The sequence below is a fragment of the Onthophagus taurus genome, chromosome 2 (assembly GCF_036711975.1).
Source record: "Onthophagus taurus isolate NC chromosome 2, IU_Otau_3.0, whole genome shotgun sequence".
Classification (NCBI taxonomy): domain Eukaryota; kingdom Metazoa; phylum Arthropoda; class Insecta; order Coleoptera; family Scarabaeidae; genus Onthophagus; species Onthophagus taurus.
The window spans coordinates 24,020,051-24,039,836 of NC_091967.1; the positions used below are offsets into that span (position 1 = coordinate 24,020,051).

Below are 19,786 nucleotides of genomic sequence, written 5' to 3' on the forward strand. Positions count from 1 at the left end.
ACAATTATAAATGCGATCCTATCTCCAAACAGAAATTTGTCACACCCCTGCACCGCAGTCCAAACAAGGATCGAACGGTGGAGAGAGATAAAAGGAATTTCTACCTGCAACTGTGGAGAGTCAAAACAAAGAGTCAGGTGCGATACCGTGAGAGAAGACTGGAAGAAAAAAATCCAAGGATATCGTCGGGTTGATGGCAAAATGTCCTGTGACTAATTCGATTTTAATACTATCGAGTGTAAACAAATTAAAACACAATACTGGGTGGAGATGATGTATGGCCCTGTGGCGTATAATTACGTAACGCAATCATCTGCAGCCGAATTGGACCATTTTTCCTTCAGCTATAAAAAGTTATTAATGGATTGAAGTGTAACGTGAAGGTAGAGTAACGTTCCATTCATCCGGAATGAACCGGACCGGCCACACCCGCTCTCTCATCCCAAAGAATAATATTTAATGCGTTGCTCCTTCTTTTCGGTCCGGCGTAATGGAGTTTATTTACAAAAGGACCGCCGGAGGCCGTTCCAAAAATTAATAGTACAAAGACTCCAACGAGTTTTACAACGACGAAAAATTAACCAACGGAATATACTTTTTAAACGATCCAAAATTGAATCGTTGTATGTTATGAATTATTTATGAAGAATAATACATTTTTTTGATTAACTTTTTAAGTCATCATCACAACACTGAATTTATCGTTCTCATTACCCGTTTATAATAATTATTTAATTAATTATTATATTAACGTAAAAATTTTTAATCCCATATTTATTAACATTTTCCTTGAACAAAAACACAATTACTTAATAGTCGTTTACACGGATTCTTTTCGTGAAGGTCATGGGACAACACATCTTAAGACACGCATAACCCATTGTCTTATAGCAATTACTATTATGATCTGTATCGGTTGGCCAAACCGGAAATGTTATTCTCGCGTGAAGACATATGGGCGCGAAGGGAGCCCAACTTCTTCAACGTTCCCACACTGCCCTTCGCCTTATCGGTTAAGACACGGCAGTTAAAGAAAGCCTTAACGTGCTCGATCGTAAGGTGCTTTTACGACTTTAGGGTTATTTCTGTCTCGGACTGACACACTTTTAGCGGAACTTAAACTTGGATGGGTTACCATCAAATCTTCTTTGGATTCATCAGGAAATTTGACATATTCATCAAGTTGTTCCGTTAAAAATGTATCTTCCTTTTTATGATGATTACATGATGGTGAATTAAGATATTCGATTACAAAGAGGGAGTCACATAAAGCACCTCCATATTCATCGCTTGAATAAAGCTCTTCTAAACAAGCTACGCTAGTTGTTGCAGTTCCGTTTAGGGTTAAATCGGAAAGGACGTCCAACAATTCTTCTTTGTGGTTAAAAGTTGTTGTTGGCTTTTTCTTTTTGAAGTTACCATCTCCTCGACCTTGATTACATGTTGGTATTTTATCCAAAGATTGTAATAAACATTGAGAATATAGCTTACTTCTTAAAAGAGGTTTCACACAAATCTTTACGATCGCTTCTTTATTCGGGAATCGATTTCTCACAACATTTGTAATTGTTTCGGGGCGTTGATTTAAAAGGCGAGCCTCAACGTATATTCTAAAGGTTTTCCATTTTTCCAACAGCAAATTCGATAAAATCGAAATGACACTGCACATTATGTTTTTTGTGCTAATAAAGATTGTGCAAATTAAATTATAGCAATAACATAGTTTATGAATGCTCGACATGAATTTTTCTATTTTTGGAATATTCACATGTAATTTTCTTTACAAAAAAAATTGGTTCAAGTCGATGTCAAAACTGACTTTAAATGAAATAAACATACTAAATTTGTAATTTTTAATATTTTCTCTTATTTTTCAGGATAAACCCCACAAATGTAATTTATGCAGCAAATCGTTCCCAACCCCAGGAGATTTAAGATCACACATGTACGTTCACTCAGGATCGTGGCCGTTCAAATGCCATATTTGCTCCAGAGGATTCTCAAAACACACAAACTTAAAGAATCACCTCTTCTTACATACCGGTAAGTACAAAAGATTTGGAAAAAATCGCGCACAAAATCAATCTGATAAACTTAAAAGTAAAGTTATTTTCACTATAGTAGGTGAGATTATAATGTATATTTACGGATAAAACACCCGTGTTTCTCTTAGGATTTCGATGCATAACGACTCACTACCTGTTGTTGGATAGACAATTTGTCAATAGACTCTGTATTAATACTAGAACTAATGCCGGGTTTATACAGAATTTAGCTGTAAATTTAAATTTAAAGATTTAGATTTAAGGATTTTATTTAGCTTTAAGAAAAAAATTGATTTATACAGAATTTAAGATTTACAGAATCGCAACCTCAAGAAACAAAATATTACTAGTTTTTGTGTTGTCATTTTCTACCAATATGTTATCTTTATGTTCAGAACATTTTTTATCATAAATATATCGGTAGTTCTCAACAATTTTAATTAATTTTCCATCGAATTCACTCATTTTGTTGACACAGAAATAAACAACAGTTGAGGTTAGGTTAGAACGCGCTATTTACATCGCCCGATCATTGGATACAGCCAGATACAGCTGATTGAGGTCGTCTTGCGCATGAGTGACGCTGTAAATTTAGAAAAGTTGACCAACTTTATGTTTACAGCTAAATCTTACAGCTTTGTATAAACGATACATGGGGTTTCAACACATTTAACTCTTACAGCTAAATTTTTAAATTTAAATTTACAGCTAAATCGTCTGTATAAACCCGGCCTAACACTGGACCGAAAACTACCGTTACCGTGACCTATAAGATCTATTGTAACTTTAGCCCTCCAAAAGTTTAGGGCAAATGTAGGTCCTTGATGAACTTTAGTATTGCCCCGAAGTCTTGAACCTTTATGTCGGTAGGTGTCAAGAGAGTTTTACCAAAAATGTTGTGTTTTAGTCGACCTCTGGCGACGCAATTGCACAGTATATGTTCCGCTGTTTCTGACTCGTCGTTACAAAGTCGACAAGATTGATCCTCTGTTTGTCCAATGTAGAAGAGGTGGTATTTGAGTTATCATACTCTTCGCTTGTCTGTGACCTGGAAGTTCTTTCCAGCGTAAGGCTAGCTTTGAGACCTCCCAACTGTTGATTATTTAATTTAGGTGGCTTTTTTGTAGTCTACAACCAGGTTGGGGTCCAATGAAAGGCGTGTTCGCTGACTCCCTGGTCAGCTTGTCCGCCTTCTCATTGCCCTCAATGTTGCTATGACCTGGAACCCACCATAGAGTAACATCATTACCCTTAGCGAGTTTTCTCAGATTGCTGGTACACTCTCTAATCACTGCGGAGTCACACGTGTTGGCCTGAATTGCTTCTAAGGCGGCCCGACTATCTGTGAAAATGTTTATGGATGCACCTTTCTCTCCCTTCTTTAGGTTTAAAACGGCGCAGAAGTTTATAGCAAGAACTTCTGCTTGGAAAATTGTTATGTCAGAGCTGAGGGGCAGTTTAATGTGGCTATTTGGTCCACTGATGCCCATACCTACTCCGGATCTAACTGTTTTTGAAGCATCGGTGTACCAGGCTAGGGCTCCTCTGTTTAGTTGAGGCTCACCCTTCGCCCAATCACCGCTGCATCTAAACATGACCTTATACGGCTGGTTGAAATTGTATTCTGTCGGTATAAGGTCCGTTTTAATTTCAATTAGGTGATTAAGACATAGATCCTTGAGGATTTCGAGGTGTCCTCTGAGGTTACCCTGGATCAACTTGAGTGAAGAAACTGTTTTCAGTGATAAGGCACTTGAAGCTGCTTCCTTGTGTATATATAAATGGAGCGGTGTGAGACCGAGCAGGGCTTCCAAAGCAGCGGTCGGACAAGATCTCATTGCACCTGTTATATTAAGACATGCTAACCGCTGGATTTGTGCCAACTATTGTTGCTTTTGGCCACCAAACCAATGAGGCGTAGGCGACCATAGGTCTGATTATTGCTACGTAGGCCCAATAAGCCATTCCTGGTTTGAAATCCCAGTTCCTTTGTGGTGTGAGTTCCAGTTTAGTTTACTGTCTAGTATTACCCCTACGTATTTAATTTCTGTTTTGAGGTTAATAGTTCTGCGTTCAATGGAGGGTGCTTTTATTTGTAGCTTCCTTCTCCGAGTGAAGGGAATATTTCGATATTATTTCAATTGATGCTGAGCCCGTTGCTTCTACATCAAGTACTGATGAGTAGTAGGGCTTTCTGCATTAGTTGAGTTATGATTGTATCATACAGGGTCCGGCAAAATGATCTCCCACATTTTAATCTTTAATAAAAACGTCATTGTAAATGTTATTTAAATTTTTTTTTTACGATACACATTCGAAACTGATTTCTGAAAGTTTCCATTACTCGAGTAGTAATTTGAGGCGGTATTCCTGTAATTTCTTGGCGTATTGCTGCTTTCAATTCGTCAATGGTTCGGGGATGGTGTTGAAAAACCTTTGCTTTTAGGTAGCCCCAAGGAAAAAGTCGCATGGGGCAAGATCGGCCACCCAACGTGCCCACGTAACGAGATTACGTGTCCTGGAAACATTTCCCTTAAAACATCCATTGTCCTTCTTGCCGTATGAGCCGTAGCTCCATCCTGTTGAAACCACACATCTGAATGTTCAAGTTCTCTAAGTTTTGGTTCCATAAAATTGCGTGGCATGTCGACATATCGATCGGCAGTTACGGTAACCATTACGGCCCCCTCTTCAAAAAGAATAGGGACCCCATACGCCAAAATATCCAACAGCACACCAAACACAGCTCACGTGTTACCGAGTGGGCTGTAAAGTAGCCTTTCATGGAGCTGCTGCGGATTTTCTGGTACCCAATAGCAAAAATTCTGCTTGTTCACACAGCCAGACAAATGGAAATGAGCTTCGTCACTTGTTATCAAAAGAGCATATTGTGGGACGTTTTGAAGAAAATCGTTGGAACTAAGTACAATCATCATTTTGTATGGGTGGAATTTCAGATAGGCGTGTAAAATTCTTCTCACAGAACGATCTGACAAACGCAAAGCAGAGGCATGTTTAGCAGCTGAACGGGTAGGAGATCGTTCAAGTGCTTCTCTTACAGCTGCAACATTTTCAGATGTCCGACACTTCTGGGTCTACCAGTTGACTTTTTTTAAGACTGAACCTGTGGCTCTAAAATTTGAAACCCACAATAGTATTGTTTTGCGATTTAGAACCGGATCATGTCTACGTAGCTCGAAGTGAGTACGCAAAGTTGTTTGCGCTGATTCGTTTTTTTAATAAATGTTTCGATAATGAAGACACGATGCTCGCCCGTCCAATTCATGACTGTTCATGACAACATGACAAATGACAAGGCGTAAACTACCAACCAAATACGCAAACCTCCCCCATTTTTCAGTAATTCGGGCACAGTGGCGTTGCAAAATGTGGGAGATTACCAGGTCATCAGAATACCCCTGAATCTTGAATCCATTTTTTGTTAGGGTGTTCATCATGTCATCAACTACCAGGCACCATAGTAGAGGTGATAGCACTCCCCCTTAGGAACATCGTCTTAGCGCCTTTATAATCAACGACTCGGCTGTGATCTGCCGACTTTTCAACATGGCGATACACCATTTGATTGTTGATGGATGTATATCTTTTACGATTAGAGCCTTCCCTATGGATTCATACGAGGTATTATTAAAAGCACCCTCTATGTCTATGAAAACACATAGGGCTATCTCTTTGGTTGCAATTGCCTCCTGTAAAGTATTAGTCAAAGCATGGAGAGCAGTAATTGTTGATTTTGCTTTCTGGTAAGCATGTTGGCTAGGATGGAGTGGATTAGTGACAAGTTCCCGTTCTGTTTATTTCTGCAGAAGATAAACAATCATAGTCATTAAAAACATTTGTATTAAAACGGCAAATACCTGTTGAATTAAAACCTCTTAGATAGTATTTCCTAGTAAGTCAACTAATTCCCTACTCGCTGTTTACTCACTACCAATATTAATGCAATGTTGCAACTGCATTGTAGCAAGTTTCACTAGAATATGAATAAAAACTATATTCTAAATTCTGAAGACTGAAACGATTCACAATAAATACCTACTGCACCCAAAAACTACATAACGAACTTACTCATTGGATACTACGGTTGCATCTACATTTGGCATATTGGAAAAAATCGCTATAAATGCTGCACCCAAGAAATGGGTATTGCAATCTGGATGCTGGAATCAATCATTACATTGTGTCTTGCATGACAACTATATCTAACTTCTTGATACTGGAACGAATCTCAATAGATACAGCACCCAACAACTGAATACCGCACTTATGTTGTACACACTACAATTAACAACGAAATTTTGGTTCTAAATGTTACGGAAACTGCATCTGTCTTTAACATACTGGATTGATTCGCTATGAAAACTGCACCCAACAAATGGCCATTACAATCATTGACTCAATCTGGAATTATTTATTAGATACTAGTGCTAACAAGTAAGTTTTGGTTCTGAGCGCTATGGAAGTTGTGTCTTACTTCAAGAGAATGGATTCAATCTGTATGAATTCAGCACTAACTTTGCTGCGCCCAACAAATGAGTATTGGAATCATACAAAAGATACTGGAAACGATCACTAGATTTTAATCTCCTTGAAAGTGTATCTAATTTCTGGATACTGAAACCAATCACTGTATATACTGTACGCAATAACTACATATTGGAATCATCTTCTTGATTTTGATTCAAAGTAATAAGAAAACTGTATCTAGCTTCGAGATACTACAATTAATTATTATGAATTCTGCACTTAATAAATGGGTACTAAAATCATATACTGGATACTAAAATCAATCGCTAGATTTTGGATGTAATCTGTATCTAACTTCGGAATACTGGAATTAATCACTATGATTAATCCAAGGGAGATCATTTTGCCGGACCCTGTATTTACCGCGGATTGTGATTAGTTAGTCAAAGCATGGAGAGCAGTAATTGTTGATTTTGCTTTCTGGTAAGCATGTTGGCTAGGGTGGAGTGGATTAGTGACAAGCACTCCATTCCTACGGTATTTGAACGCCTCTCACACGTCTCTCAAGACGGATAAACCCGAATGATTCTAGTTCTAGGTCTTGTGTTAGTTCTAGTGATAGTGCAATAAAAATATGCAACATAGTGATCGCATATCTTATGCTAACTAACGCTACCTACTGTCACTAGAACTAACATTAGACCTAAAACTAGAAACATTCAGGTTTAGCCGTCTTAAGAGACGCACGGCTAAACCCGAATATTTCTGGTTCTAGGTCTAGTGTTAGTTCTACTTTTCTTTCAATAAAAATATACCACAATCTAACACTAGACCTAGAACTAGAAACATTAGGGTTTAGCCGTTTTAAGAGACTTATGGCTAAACTCAAATGTTTCTGGTTCTAGGTCTAATGTTAGTTCTACCCTTCGTTCAATAAAAATATACCACAATCTAACGCTAAACAGCATTTAAAACTAGAACTAACACAAGACCTAGAACCAGAATCATTCGGGTTTAGCCGCACGTCTCTCAAGACGGCTAAACCTGAATGATTCTAGTTCTAGGTCTTGTGTTAGTTCTAGTGATAGCGTTAATGTAAAGCTAGAACTAACACTAGACCTAGAACTAGACATTATCGGACTAGCAACATTCAGGTTTAGCCGTCTTAAAAGATGTACGGCTAAACCCGAATGTTTCTGGTTCTAGATCTAGTGTTAGTTCTACTTTTCTTTCAATAAAAATACACCACAATCTAAACAACATTTAAAACTAGAACTAATACTAGACCTAGAACTAGAATCATTCGGGTTTAGCCGTCTTGAGAGACGTGAATTATATCAAAGATTTGCTAACTGAAATTAAATCACGAAAAATTATAATAATTGTCCCGCCATATTCTTATCAATTCGAATCTTGCACATACTTGCTCATATGGGAACGCCCGAGGGAACAATTGCGTTTAAGACCGACACCGCGCAAGGCAAATTGACGGTTACATATCGGACAAGAGCTGCGATCTGCATATCTTCGGACTCCTTATCAGGATTCTCTTTAAAGAACTCGACTGCAATTTCCGGCACGCGGGGAAGGTTATGCCTCGTTTTTATATCGCGAAATTAACGGGTGCTGCAACGTTTTTTGAACCGCCTTAAAGGGCTTTGATGTTATTTTTGAACGTAAAACAGGAATTGCGTACAGGTATGAGATAATCGCTTGAAATCTGCATAATATTTGCTTTAAAGCGATTGTAGAATTTTAATATGATATATTACCCTGTTTTATTATGTTGGAATGTAATATTAATAATCTTGGTTGGAATTAGTACTTGGATATGCGATTTAATTTTTTTACATCAAAACTTTCTAAAAATTTCATAAATGCAGTAAAATTCCTCTGAGGTAGTTATAACTGCCCAAAAATTGAAGCGTTGCAAATTTAGGGATATTCAATATAATAACGTCCAACGTTATCACAATGCATATCTCTGAGGTAACCATTGGTTGATCTTCCCCACCATCTTAACGACACCAAATCCGTATAATCACCACAAAAAACGATCCGTAATATAATTTATGCAAAATGGTCAATACGACGCTATGACGTCCGGCGACGTATATGGCCGTACCCATTAATCGGGCCAAAGATTTACTACCCCCTGGGTAAGTCCGAGGCGGGAGCTTCTTCCACCGGACTTCGCTCCGGTCTCATAATGAAAGCGTCGAAGATTCGTGGGTCCATCGGAGAAGCCAGGTAATTTTAATTTAAATTTAATTTTTACCGGAACGCGGCACGGCGACCGCTCGTTACGTACGCGCCCCTCTGGTATCCCAGGGCCCCCGTTCGGTTTAATTATCGCGGGGATCCGCCCCTTCGCCAACGGCATCGGGGCCCTGTGATGAGGATCCTGTGTGATTACGGTTCGGGAGCCAGAGACTGCGACAAGAACTCAGCCTTCTCTCATTACCGGCTCTCGCCAATGGGTCTCCACAACGTGTGTTTAGATCGCTACCGATCGTTTGATATCGATATCCAATCTGCTGGGTGGCAATTCAATTCAAGAAAGAGATTAAAAAGGGTGAAGCGTACGCTGCGTGCAAACTGGTGGAGAAATGATCCTTGACGGAATGCAACCAAGTAGCCAAGATTCACTGATATTACGAATTAAATCGATCAGCACATTGTTCCTCAATTGACCCTTTGTCATCAATTATTTTCTTCCTTCTCAATGCAAGTAGATATCTTCACGATTATAGCTTATTTTCTCATTTTCTAAATAAGATATTTAAATTTTAAAAATCGATGTTATCTTAGCATCTTTATTATAAAAAAATCTTTGTATTTACTTCATTTATTTTTATTAAAAAGCCCCCACTAAATTATTCAATAAGCAATAATTATTGTAATCAAAATCAACCATCCATTACCAGATTGATTAAAGATGTGGTATGTCATCAAACTCTATTAAATGTATTATGTCACATAATTTGTGCTAATGTCCAAAAATTAAATTTATCTTGATGTTGAAATAATTATGATAAAAACTGTGGAATGATTTTGGGCAACACCTTGAAACTAAATGTTAATAACATTCAGAAACTTCTGCTTACATTCCTTAGTTTACCTTAACTACTACAAAATAAAAGAAATAACCAAAAGAAGAACATCATGATGCAGAGGTCAAATATTGAATCATCTTCGTCTACGTACTTCTCATGGAATTAACTCAGCGTGGTTTAGATTTTATGCCAAATTAAAGGCAATGGAGGATAGTAAAAATTCTCAATTTTTGTTGGCAGAACGACAACAAATTTGAACCGATTGAAAAGTCGTATTGGTATCAAACGTAAACTATCTTAAAAATTAAAGAGTCTTACAGAACAAAAAATATTAATTTTGCCTCAAAATAATTACCTCTGTGTGTTTCTAATGTAAAACTTGAGAATGTAAAGGAATTAAGTTAAAATCAACTTTATTATTAGTTATGAAATCCGTTATACAGCTTGCTCACCTTTGAAATCTTCAAACGTTTTCTGGGAATGTCGTTTTTTATCTATCGGTGCCATTAGTTCATTGATTATAGCATGTAGGGAGTTTCTTTCTTGTAAAGGCAGAGACAAATAATGTGACAAATGTTTAGAACAATTAAAGTTGCAAATAGTAACGAATATAAAGGCATTGTTGTGAAGATGATAGCTTTGGGGAATGTTATCATGTTTTATTGCACCCAACAACTATATAACGAACTCACCCATTGGATACTACAACTGCATCTACTTTTGGCATATTGGAATAAATCGCTATAAAGGTATTGAAATCTGGATGCTGGAATCAATCATTACATTGTGTCTTGCATGAAAACTATATCTAGCTTCTTGATACTGGAACGAATCGCAATAGATACAGAATCAAACAACTGAATACCGCACTTATCTTGTAGACACTGCAACTAACAACGAGATTTTGGTTCTAAATGTTACGGAAACTGCATCTATCTTGACTGAATCTGGAATCATCTATTAGATACTAGAGCTAACAAGTAAGTTTTGGTTCTGAGCGCTATAGAAATTGTGACTTATTTCAAGAGAATGGATTCAATCTGTATGAATTCTGCACCAATTTTGCTGCGCCCTACAACTGAATATTGGAATCATGCAAAAGATACTTGAAACTATCTTTTTTATTTAATCTCTTTGAAAAGTGTATCTAATTTCTGAATACTGAAATCAATTATTGTAGATACTGTACGATATAACTATATATTGGAATTATCTTCCTGGTAGTGAGATTAACTGTTGGATTTTGATTCAAAGCAATAGGAAAGCTGTATCTAACTTCGAGATACTGCAATTAATCATCATGAATTCTACAGTTACTAAAATTAATCACTAGATTCTGGATGTAATCTGTATCTAACTTTGAAATACTGGAATTAATCACTATGATTACTGCACCTAGCAACTGTGTACTGGAATAATCTACTGGATATTAGAATCGATGTTAGAATCATTTATTAGATATTAGCGCCAATGGTTAAACTTCGTTTCAAAACACTATGGAACTGCATCTAACTTTTGTATTAAAAAATCAATCATTAGGAATGCTGAAGGTGACAGAACTGCACTTATTATAATTGGAAATAATCACTAGATGGATTTAGTTTCTTGAAAACTGTATCTAACTTTTAGATACTGGAACTGGATACTGTGTCTAACAGCTGGATATAAGAATAATCCACGGGAATAAATAATAATCCACCATTCGGTGTAAAACATGTTACGAATCAACCACAGGATGTAGTAATCATCGTGATTAGTGGTGGAACGGATATCCGGCAACCTATTACTTAGTACTTCACCATTCACAGGAATTAGTATCTTTTAGGTGTTGGACAATGTAGATAGTAATCAAGTTCAACCCCAATAGGACTTTTTTCATTGAATACAACTTTATTTATCATTAGCAACTTCATTGTAACAGTCCCAATAGGATATATAAAATCTCTTGTTGCAGCTTCGTCTAGCTTTTTTCTCTTCACTTGTAATTCATCATCACATTCATTACTAACAGAACTGTCGCCGTTATCACTTTAGACTGTTAATTAAAGTATCCTCTTTTTAATGCAAAAAGCCGTTTTCAAAAATCACTTTTAGTTCTTGAGAAATAAATTTATGAAATAATCGACCATTTTTTTTGAATTTTGCAATTTTCGCCGATTGAGTTTTAAAAATTTGTATACAATCCAGTTCTTGGAATATGAGTATAAAAATTTCCCAAAGTGTTAATAAAAGTGTCCTCTTTTTAATGAACCAACCCATTTTGAAAAATAACCTTTACTTTTTGAGAAAACAATATTTGAAGGTTTGATAAAGTTTTCGATGTAGCAATTTTCATCGATAATTTTCAAAATTCGCTATAAAATTAATTTCTTGAAGGATCCTTGTGGAAATATCACCAATTATTAATTAAAATATCCTCTTTCTAATGCAACAAGCCGTGTTGAAAAATTACTTTCAGTTCTTGAGAAATAAATTTATGAAATAATCGACTATTTTTTTTGAATTTTGCAATTTTCGCCGATTAAGTTTTAAAAATTTGTATAAAATCCAGTTCTTGGAATATGAGTATGAAAATTTCCCGAAGTGTTAATAAAAGTGTCCTCTTTCCAATCAACTAACCCGTTTTGAAAAATAACTTTTACTTTTTGAGAAAACAATATTTGAACTTTTGATAAAATTTTCGATGCTGCAATATTGATCGATAATTTTCAAAATTCGCTATAAAATTTAATTTCTTGAAGTATCCTTGTGGAAATATCACCAATTATTAATTAAAGTATCCTCTTTTTAATGCAAGAAGCCGTTTTGAAAAATCACTTTTAGTTTTTGAGAAATAAATTTTTGAAATAATCTACAATTTTTTCGAATTTTAGAATTTTCGCCGATTAAGTTTTAAAAATTCGTATAAAATCCAGTTCTTCGAATATGAGTATGAAAATTTCCCAAAGTGTTAATAAAAGTGTCCTCTTTCGAATGAACCAACCCATTTTGAAAAATAGCATCTATTTTAATAGTCAGTGTAAATCATATAACCATTATTAGTATCATAATATCATCTTATCATAATTCTTTACTGAGAAATGTTCAGACGGCTATTATTTCTTGAAACATGCTACTGATTTATTTAGGATAGTTTTAGTGCTCATAAAAAAAATTTTGATTCGGATTTTCCAACAAATTTAGCAAATTTTTAGTTTTTATTGGTATATAGAAGTTGTTTTAAAAGCAATACGCTATAATTTACTATAATATCATACTTCAAGATGATAAGATTGAAATGTGAAGATCGTGGACATCAAAAATTAGGAAAATTGCTGACTTGAACTACGATATACAAGAACTAACACTAGACGTAGAACTGCGATATACTTCGGATATACTTTTTACGAATCCATGAAAATATTTCAATAAATAACACATGTTAATACATATACTATTGTAGCATCACTATGGCATCATAGCACCATAGTTACTGAAATGCTATTGCTCCAAAAGCAATGTTGTACACTTTCATCTCATGTTTCTTGCCAAATTTGTTTAAATCCATTTGTCCAATAAAATTAGATAGGTTGTGAATGATCGTCAAAGCAGTATTATCAAGATTAAAATTTTTCCAAAGAAGAATTCTGGAAAGATTGTACTGAAGTCTTCTAATCGAGTTTCCAGTTTCCCAGTTATCCAGTTTCACGAAAATTGTGTCATATCACGTTACATGTAACATGAATCAACAGACAGAAGCTATTTTGTGCAGTTATAAATAACTTTAGATTACTTCTCGTCCAGCATCCTGATCTACAAACATGCCCCTTGAATCTCACCCAAATTTACAATATACCCAACCCAACCCAACCCAACCCGTGTACGATACCGAATATGATATTGTATCCTATGACAAACTACTTCCATTAATGCAGGTTCGAACTATTACATACAACACAGCTGATATAATGATAAGATCTAAAAATTAAATAGATCATTATATGACTGCAAGAGATTTTTCCAGTGCCGAGCTAAATGAAGCCTCATATGCATTGCCCACTTATTGAGTTAAAATGATTGTATCGATTCATACTGGAGGATGAATATTGAAACGAGTATGTGAAGACAAACTATGGAAAGGATTCATAGTGCAATTTGCATAAAGTAATCACATTGCTAAGAACTATAAAAGATTTTTTATTCCCTTTAAACATTTGTTAAACGTTAAAAGTATCATTGTCGTTGGTATTTCAATTTATTAATCAATTTATATTTATTAATCAATTCATTTTAGTTCACCCAATTAATTCTTTATAGATAAAATTTAAGTCATGTTTTTCTATTCTTCATCAAGCGTTGCATTTTATCTTCCAATCAAAAATTATCCCCCTTACACTTTCCAGTATGGTTAGTTATTTGAGTATGTTTAGAATGTTGGTGTGATACTTTATTAAAATTGATCTTGACCGGACGGAGACTCACTCAAGTTGGCTATACCGATGAAGAAGAAGGCAACAAGACGAAGAGGACCAGGTCCTGTGAGTGGTAGTGTCTCGGTAGCGCCTCGAGCGGCGGCGCGCCATCTTGCTACCGCCTCTGCGCATTCTTAATGCCCCGCATATATCATTATAGACACCGCACGTAGGCCCGCTAATATCGGTCTGCCCCTCTTCTGTCCCTCACCGCCGCCGCTCGTCTACTCGTTTTTCTTCTTTAAAAGCGCAACTTACATGAATACCAGTTCTTCAAGAATCTCCACCCTCTTTACTACTCATCTTTCTATTACATCTGACAACTTATATTGTAATGATCACATTGTTTCCACCAGGATAGTACTAAAATGTGTGGTTATTGAAAAATTTGCTTCAAAATGAAGTGAATGGTAACAGGTGGTATAGATAAAGTAATAGAAAAACTTCTTATCCTAACCTCCTCCACACAGACCTAAACGACTTCTAATTACTCCCAGTTTCGAGATCCCTTCGCGAGATTACGGTATAATAGTCATGTTCCAAGCCCGTCCAACACGATTCGCCGTCCGATAATGAATAATGACCGCAATCAAGGCGGTAGCCCGCGACGGACGCCCTTCGAATCTCAGGGAGTTAATAGAGGAGATAGAGGAGACGGTCTCTCCATTAGCTACCGTTTAATCGCCGTTCGGGTCGGGTCCGAATGGGCTCTGGCGACCCGGTTGTATCCGCGGCCCCTCCGATTGCCCTCGGAAAATAATGATATATTAATACCGGAGAGTGCTACTAGTATGTAAAATACCCACGTAATATATACGAGCCTCTTCTCCGTATGCTTGTGTGTGTGTATTCGTGCTACAACGCCTCAGGCCCTTTTGAACCTGACTTCAAGAACCTGTTCGGTATGGCAAAGCCTTAAAGTCCGATGCACATGATTATGTTTTGATGAAAGTAATGTTGTATTAAATCAAATTAAACGAGATTGTTCTTTATTTGAATAGTAAAATGTAAAAGTTGTTAGAGTATAACAATTGGATTACATTTATTTGAGTTTTACGGTTGATATGATATGGAATGCGCAAACTAACGCGGTCAATCCTTCCGCAACAAAAGCTATCATTACTAGCTCGCATTCTTGGTCGGAGGCAGCGAAACAGACAGTGCTCCTTCGTGTATATTTACCTAACCGCGCATTACCGCACCTCGTACAACGTAGATGCGATGGGCATTTGGCCGTCAGAAGGAAATCAGAGCCGGTTGGGTCCTGTTCTTTGAACGTCCTCATTTTGCCCGGACGCTCAGTAACTGGCGTTGGCAGCGCATTAATTGAGTACGGGAGCGGCGCGGTGCGACTGCGGTGAAGGGGCGGCGGCTCGGCGACCGGGACGGTAGCAGCGGGGTCCCCGAAGGCCCCGCGGCGGTATGCGGCCGGGACGCTCCCGCCCGTGATTACTGCCCTGCCCGCCGCTCGTATCGGACTACTGTCCGCAAGTAATTATACGGCGAGGGCCGTAATCTAAACGTCCTAGTGGCGGTCAATCTTGGATACCGCGACCTCAACTCGCCCCAACTTAGATTAAAACCAGAAGACACCAACAGCTCCCGGTAAAATTATCTAGGATCGATAAATAATAATCTTTAAGAGATTCTAGATTATTAAATGTGCGAAACAGTTTTAAGAATACATACAAATCAATTAAATTGCTTTATAAAATATACCGGGTGTCCAATTAGTGCGATATCGGACGATATCTCCTTACAGGGTGTCGCTAGAAGAAAATGTTTATATATAAAGCTTTATAAAAAAGAAACCTTATTACTTGGCGAATAATTTAAGATAAAAAAATTGAGGCATTCCATTTAAAAAAAATGAGATATAGCTATTTCAAGTTTCTGGTATTGAGTACAATATTACGAACACCCTGTAGAAGGTTACCAGATTTTTATAGGGGCATGAAGTTACTGTAACTATGCATTAATAATCTACAAAAGATTTGCTTTGTAGGGTCTTAAATAAATTGAGTATGATTTCTTTTATAGACACGTGCAGACGGAGATTTTTTCACAAAATGTAAAATTTTGGTATAGGTAATGCTTAACAAAAAGTATGTCGAATTTTAAGGGTAATTCAAAAATGTAATAAAATATGGGGTGTTCCATTTAAATTTACGAAGTTGTACCTTGAGTTACCTTGCTTTTGCAACACCCTGTATAAACAAAAATATTTTTAGGTTATGCACCTTCGAGCACCAAATAACTTTATATATAAACATTTTCTTCTAGCGACACCCTGTAAGGAGATATCGTCCGATATCGCACTAATTGGACACCCTGTATACGAAATACATAAAAAAGAAAGTATTGTAATCGTGCTGGTAGAAAATTAACCATTTGTTTCATGATTATAGATTATTTTATATTAGCTAAGAAATAGTATTATTTTTCTTATAAAATTGAGTAACTAGTTGAACAAACCATGTATAGATTCTCTATTACCTCTAACAAATTGGCTACCACGTCATTCATATATGAATGTCATTCATGACGTCATCACGTGGCAGCCAATATGTTAATAAAATCATTCTATACAACGTTATGTATTCGATCTGGTCTTATTGTGCCAATGCATTATGTTGTATGATTGAAATGTACGCTTCAGTATCATTAAGTTGAAGAAATTATCAAAATGTATAATATGTAGACTAGTCAAAGTTTTTCACATACACTAGTACCCACAACTTTTCGTTGAATTTTATCACCATCTTAACAATATGGACTACATTATAGGAGATAATTAACAGTAAAAGGCTCAAAATTTGCAGACTATTTGGAAAAGATATTTCAAGCTGGCCCACTGTCAGACATCATTGAACAGGAAAGCAGACTTCTGCCACCCGCCTCTCCATTTGAAATCATAAAGTAAATCAACACCAATATTATCCTCCTGGTTTATAATCGGTTGGTAAAAAGAATAATATTACACATCGACAAAGAATATATCATCAGATTCACAGAATTACTCATACCATTGAAAAGTCGCTAAAAAAATGAAGGTTTGCTCAGCGATATTTCTGGATGTGGCGTAAACCTTCGATAAATTATAGCACGAGAGGTTAAACCACAAGCTTTAAATGCTTCTTCCTCTCGAATATTCAAAAAACTTAGAATTGTATTTATCTGAACGCTATTTCATGATCTATAGAATATAATGATGCTTACTCTGACTTGAAAAGAATGTGAAAAAACTGAAACTGTGGCAGGCATGCGTGCTAGAGGGTAGTATATTATAACCCGTTCTTTATTTTATACACCGCAGACTAACTAATTTTTCTTATAAAATTGAGTAACTTTAGTTTAGCAAACCATGTATTGATTCTCTACTACCTTTAACACATTGTTATTGCTAATTGTTATTCATATATGACGTCATCACGTGGCAGCCAATGTGTTAATAAAATGATTCTATACAACGTTACGCATTCGATCTGGTCTTATTGTACCAATGCATTATGTTGTATGATTAAATTGTACGCTTCAGTATCATTGTGTTGAAGAAATTATCAAAATGTATAATATATAGACTAGTCAAAGTTTTTCACATACACTAGTACCCACAACTTTTCGTTGAATTTTATCACCAACTCAACAATATGGACTACATTATAGGAGATAAATAACAGCAACGAAGTAGGTCAGTTCTATGTCTGGTCACTTCGAACCAGTTTCTGAAGAAGGTTGCAACATGGCATCCGAAACGTCAAACTTTTTCTTAAAAGACGCACGGCAAAACCCGAAAGTTTCTAGTGTTAGTTCTAGTTTTAGTCGGCCGTGAAAGCCTTCGTACTTATAACATTTAATACTGTTATAGTTTATTTGGCGTGGCACAAAAATGGTGGGCACTTTTAAAAGATACATATTTTCATTAATAGAATTGGAAATACTTCTTGTTGAAGTATTGTGCTTGCCATTTTTGCGAATTTTATTATTCTTATTTTCTTTGTCTTTCAATATTTTTTGGACATCATTTATCGTCTCCACCATCAGATAATTCGTAGCTTATAGTATTATCTGCGGTACCAGTTTTTTGCTGGTGCTCCTTAGAACATTTGTGCCAATTATTGTTAAACATTTATTGGCATCATTTTCTTTATCAATTGATACACCATATTTGTAAATAGATATTTATAAGTAAATGATAGCATAAATTTAGATCTATTTCATTTCCACCTAAGACGGAACAGATACAAATATGGTGTTACCTACCCTCAGAGTTCAATTATTCCAAAAAATTCATTACGTATTCAACATCATCATAGACACCATCATAGATCAATGGCATTTTCGCTATTAACAACAGTGATGACTTTCCTGTATCAAGACAATCAGAACCTCAAAATCAAGAATTTGATGAGGGGTTAAATAACTTTAATAGCCTACTTCTAGATATGGGAAGAATGGGTATATGGATATGGGAGTGTAATATTTCTTGAGTGTATTCACATTCAAGGGAATAGTAAAAGACAACAGTTTTCTAATAATACAGATTTGCTTTCAATTATTGTTTCATGATTATACATACAGGGTGAGTTTTTTTCCATGTTTAGTATGGTGATCTCGAAAACTAGCGGAGATAGAGAGACGATTAAATAATAAAAGAATTGCAGTTTCATGAACTCAATTTAATGAGCTTTTTATTTTTTGGGTAAAATGCATGGCTAACTAGATATCTCGAAAAAACCGTATTTTTGTTATATTGTTCGATACCTATGGCTCCGTTATTATTGATTTTAGGAAAAATGTATAAAGGAAAAATTTGTAGGGTATTACATGTTTAATAAAGCAGTCTAACTGTTTTTTTTATTTAAGCAATAATTTTTGAGTTATAACACAAACTTGTGATATTTCTAATGTAAACCATAGTTGGCCATGACTACTAGCCATTGATTCTATTAATTGACAATCTGTACCGGTAGTATGCTATGGAAACAGTTGATAGATACGTTTGGTGTGTTGTGACAGCTCAAGGCAAACGTATGTTTCGTTTAGTTTCTAATTAACATTGATTGAGATTTTGTAAATTATAATCAGTATGAATTTTTCTAATCAAGAAAAGCGTGATATCATTGAGTGTTATATTTTATGCTATAAAAATGCAATACAAGCTTCAGATCAGTATTTTGAACAATATTTTGATCATCGCCAGCCTTCTCTACCTACTTTTAAGAGGCTGATAAGTTGGGCGAGTATGGTTCTTTCTGTAAACCAACTAAGGATGCAAGACAGAAGTAAATGTAGTCGAAGTTGATGTTGTAGTCCATTATTAACCAGTTTTTTAATTTGGAGGTAACAAAGGTTTTTTGTGAGGTTTGCACTTTTACTGGTTAGTAAAAAATCTTGTCGTCTCTTTATTTACATGTTTCGCCTGTCCTAGCAGGCATCTTCAGAATAAAGAGTAAGGTACAAGTTGAAGTACAGATTGTCACCTTACCATGACAAATTGTAAAGAATGTTTTATCTCCAAAAACTACCCATTTGTGATTTTTAAACAGAATTTTTCCATTAGTTCAACAATATAATAGTTTCCGCTATTCAAAAATTTTATTTTCAACTTGTACCTTACTCTTTTTTCTGAAGATGCCTGCTAGGATAGGCGAAACATGTAAATAAAGAGACGTATTATATTTAATACAAGATTTTTTACTAACCAGTAAAAGTGCAAAGCTCAAAAAAAACCTTTGTTACCTCT

General features: G+C 35.9%; 1 protein-coding gene and 1 long non-coding RNA gene across 2 annotated transcripts in view; one reads left to right on the plus strand and one right to left on the minus strand.

Annotated features, from left to right (window-relative positions):
* The window catches only part of LOC111416387 (zinc finger protein 235-like), a 166,867-nt gene that overhangs the window by 139,858 nt on the left and 7,223 nt on the right, over nt 1-19,786 (plus strand). The window contains exon 5 of the mRNA XM_071194540.1: nt 1,878-2,043. Coding sequence (XP_071050641.1) covers nt 1,878-2,043 — 166 coding nt within the window. The remainder of the gene's footprint in view (nt 1-1,877; nt 2,044-19,786) is intronic.
* On the minus strand, nt 756-1,812 carry LOC111416384 (uncharacterized). The gene is made up of 2 exons (XR_011639772.1): nt 1,492-1,812; nt 756-1,431 (listed from the first exon to the last, which is right to left on the minus strand). It is a non-coding gene; the product is annotated as an uncharacterized lncRNA (long non-coding RNA).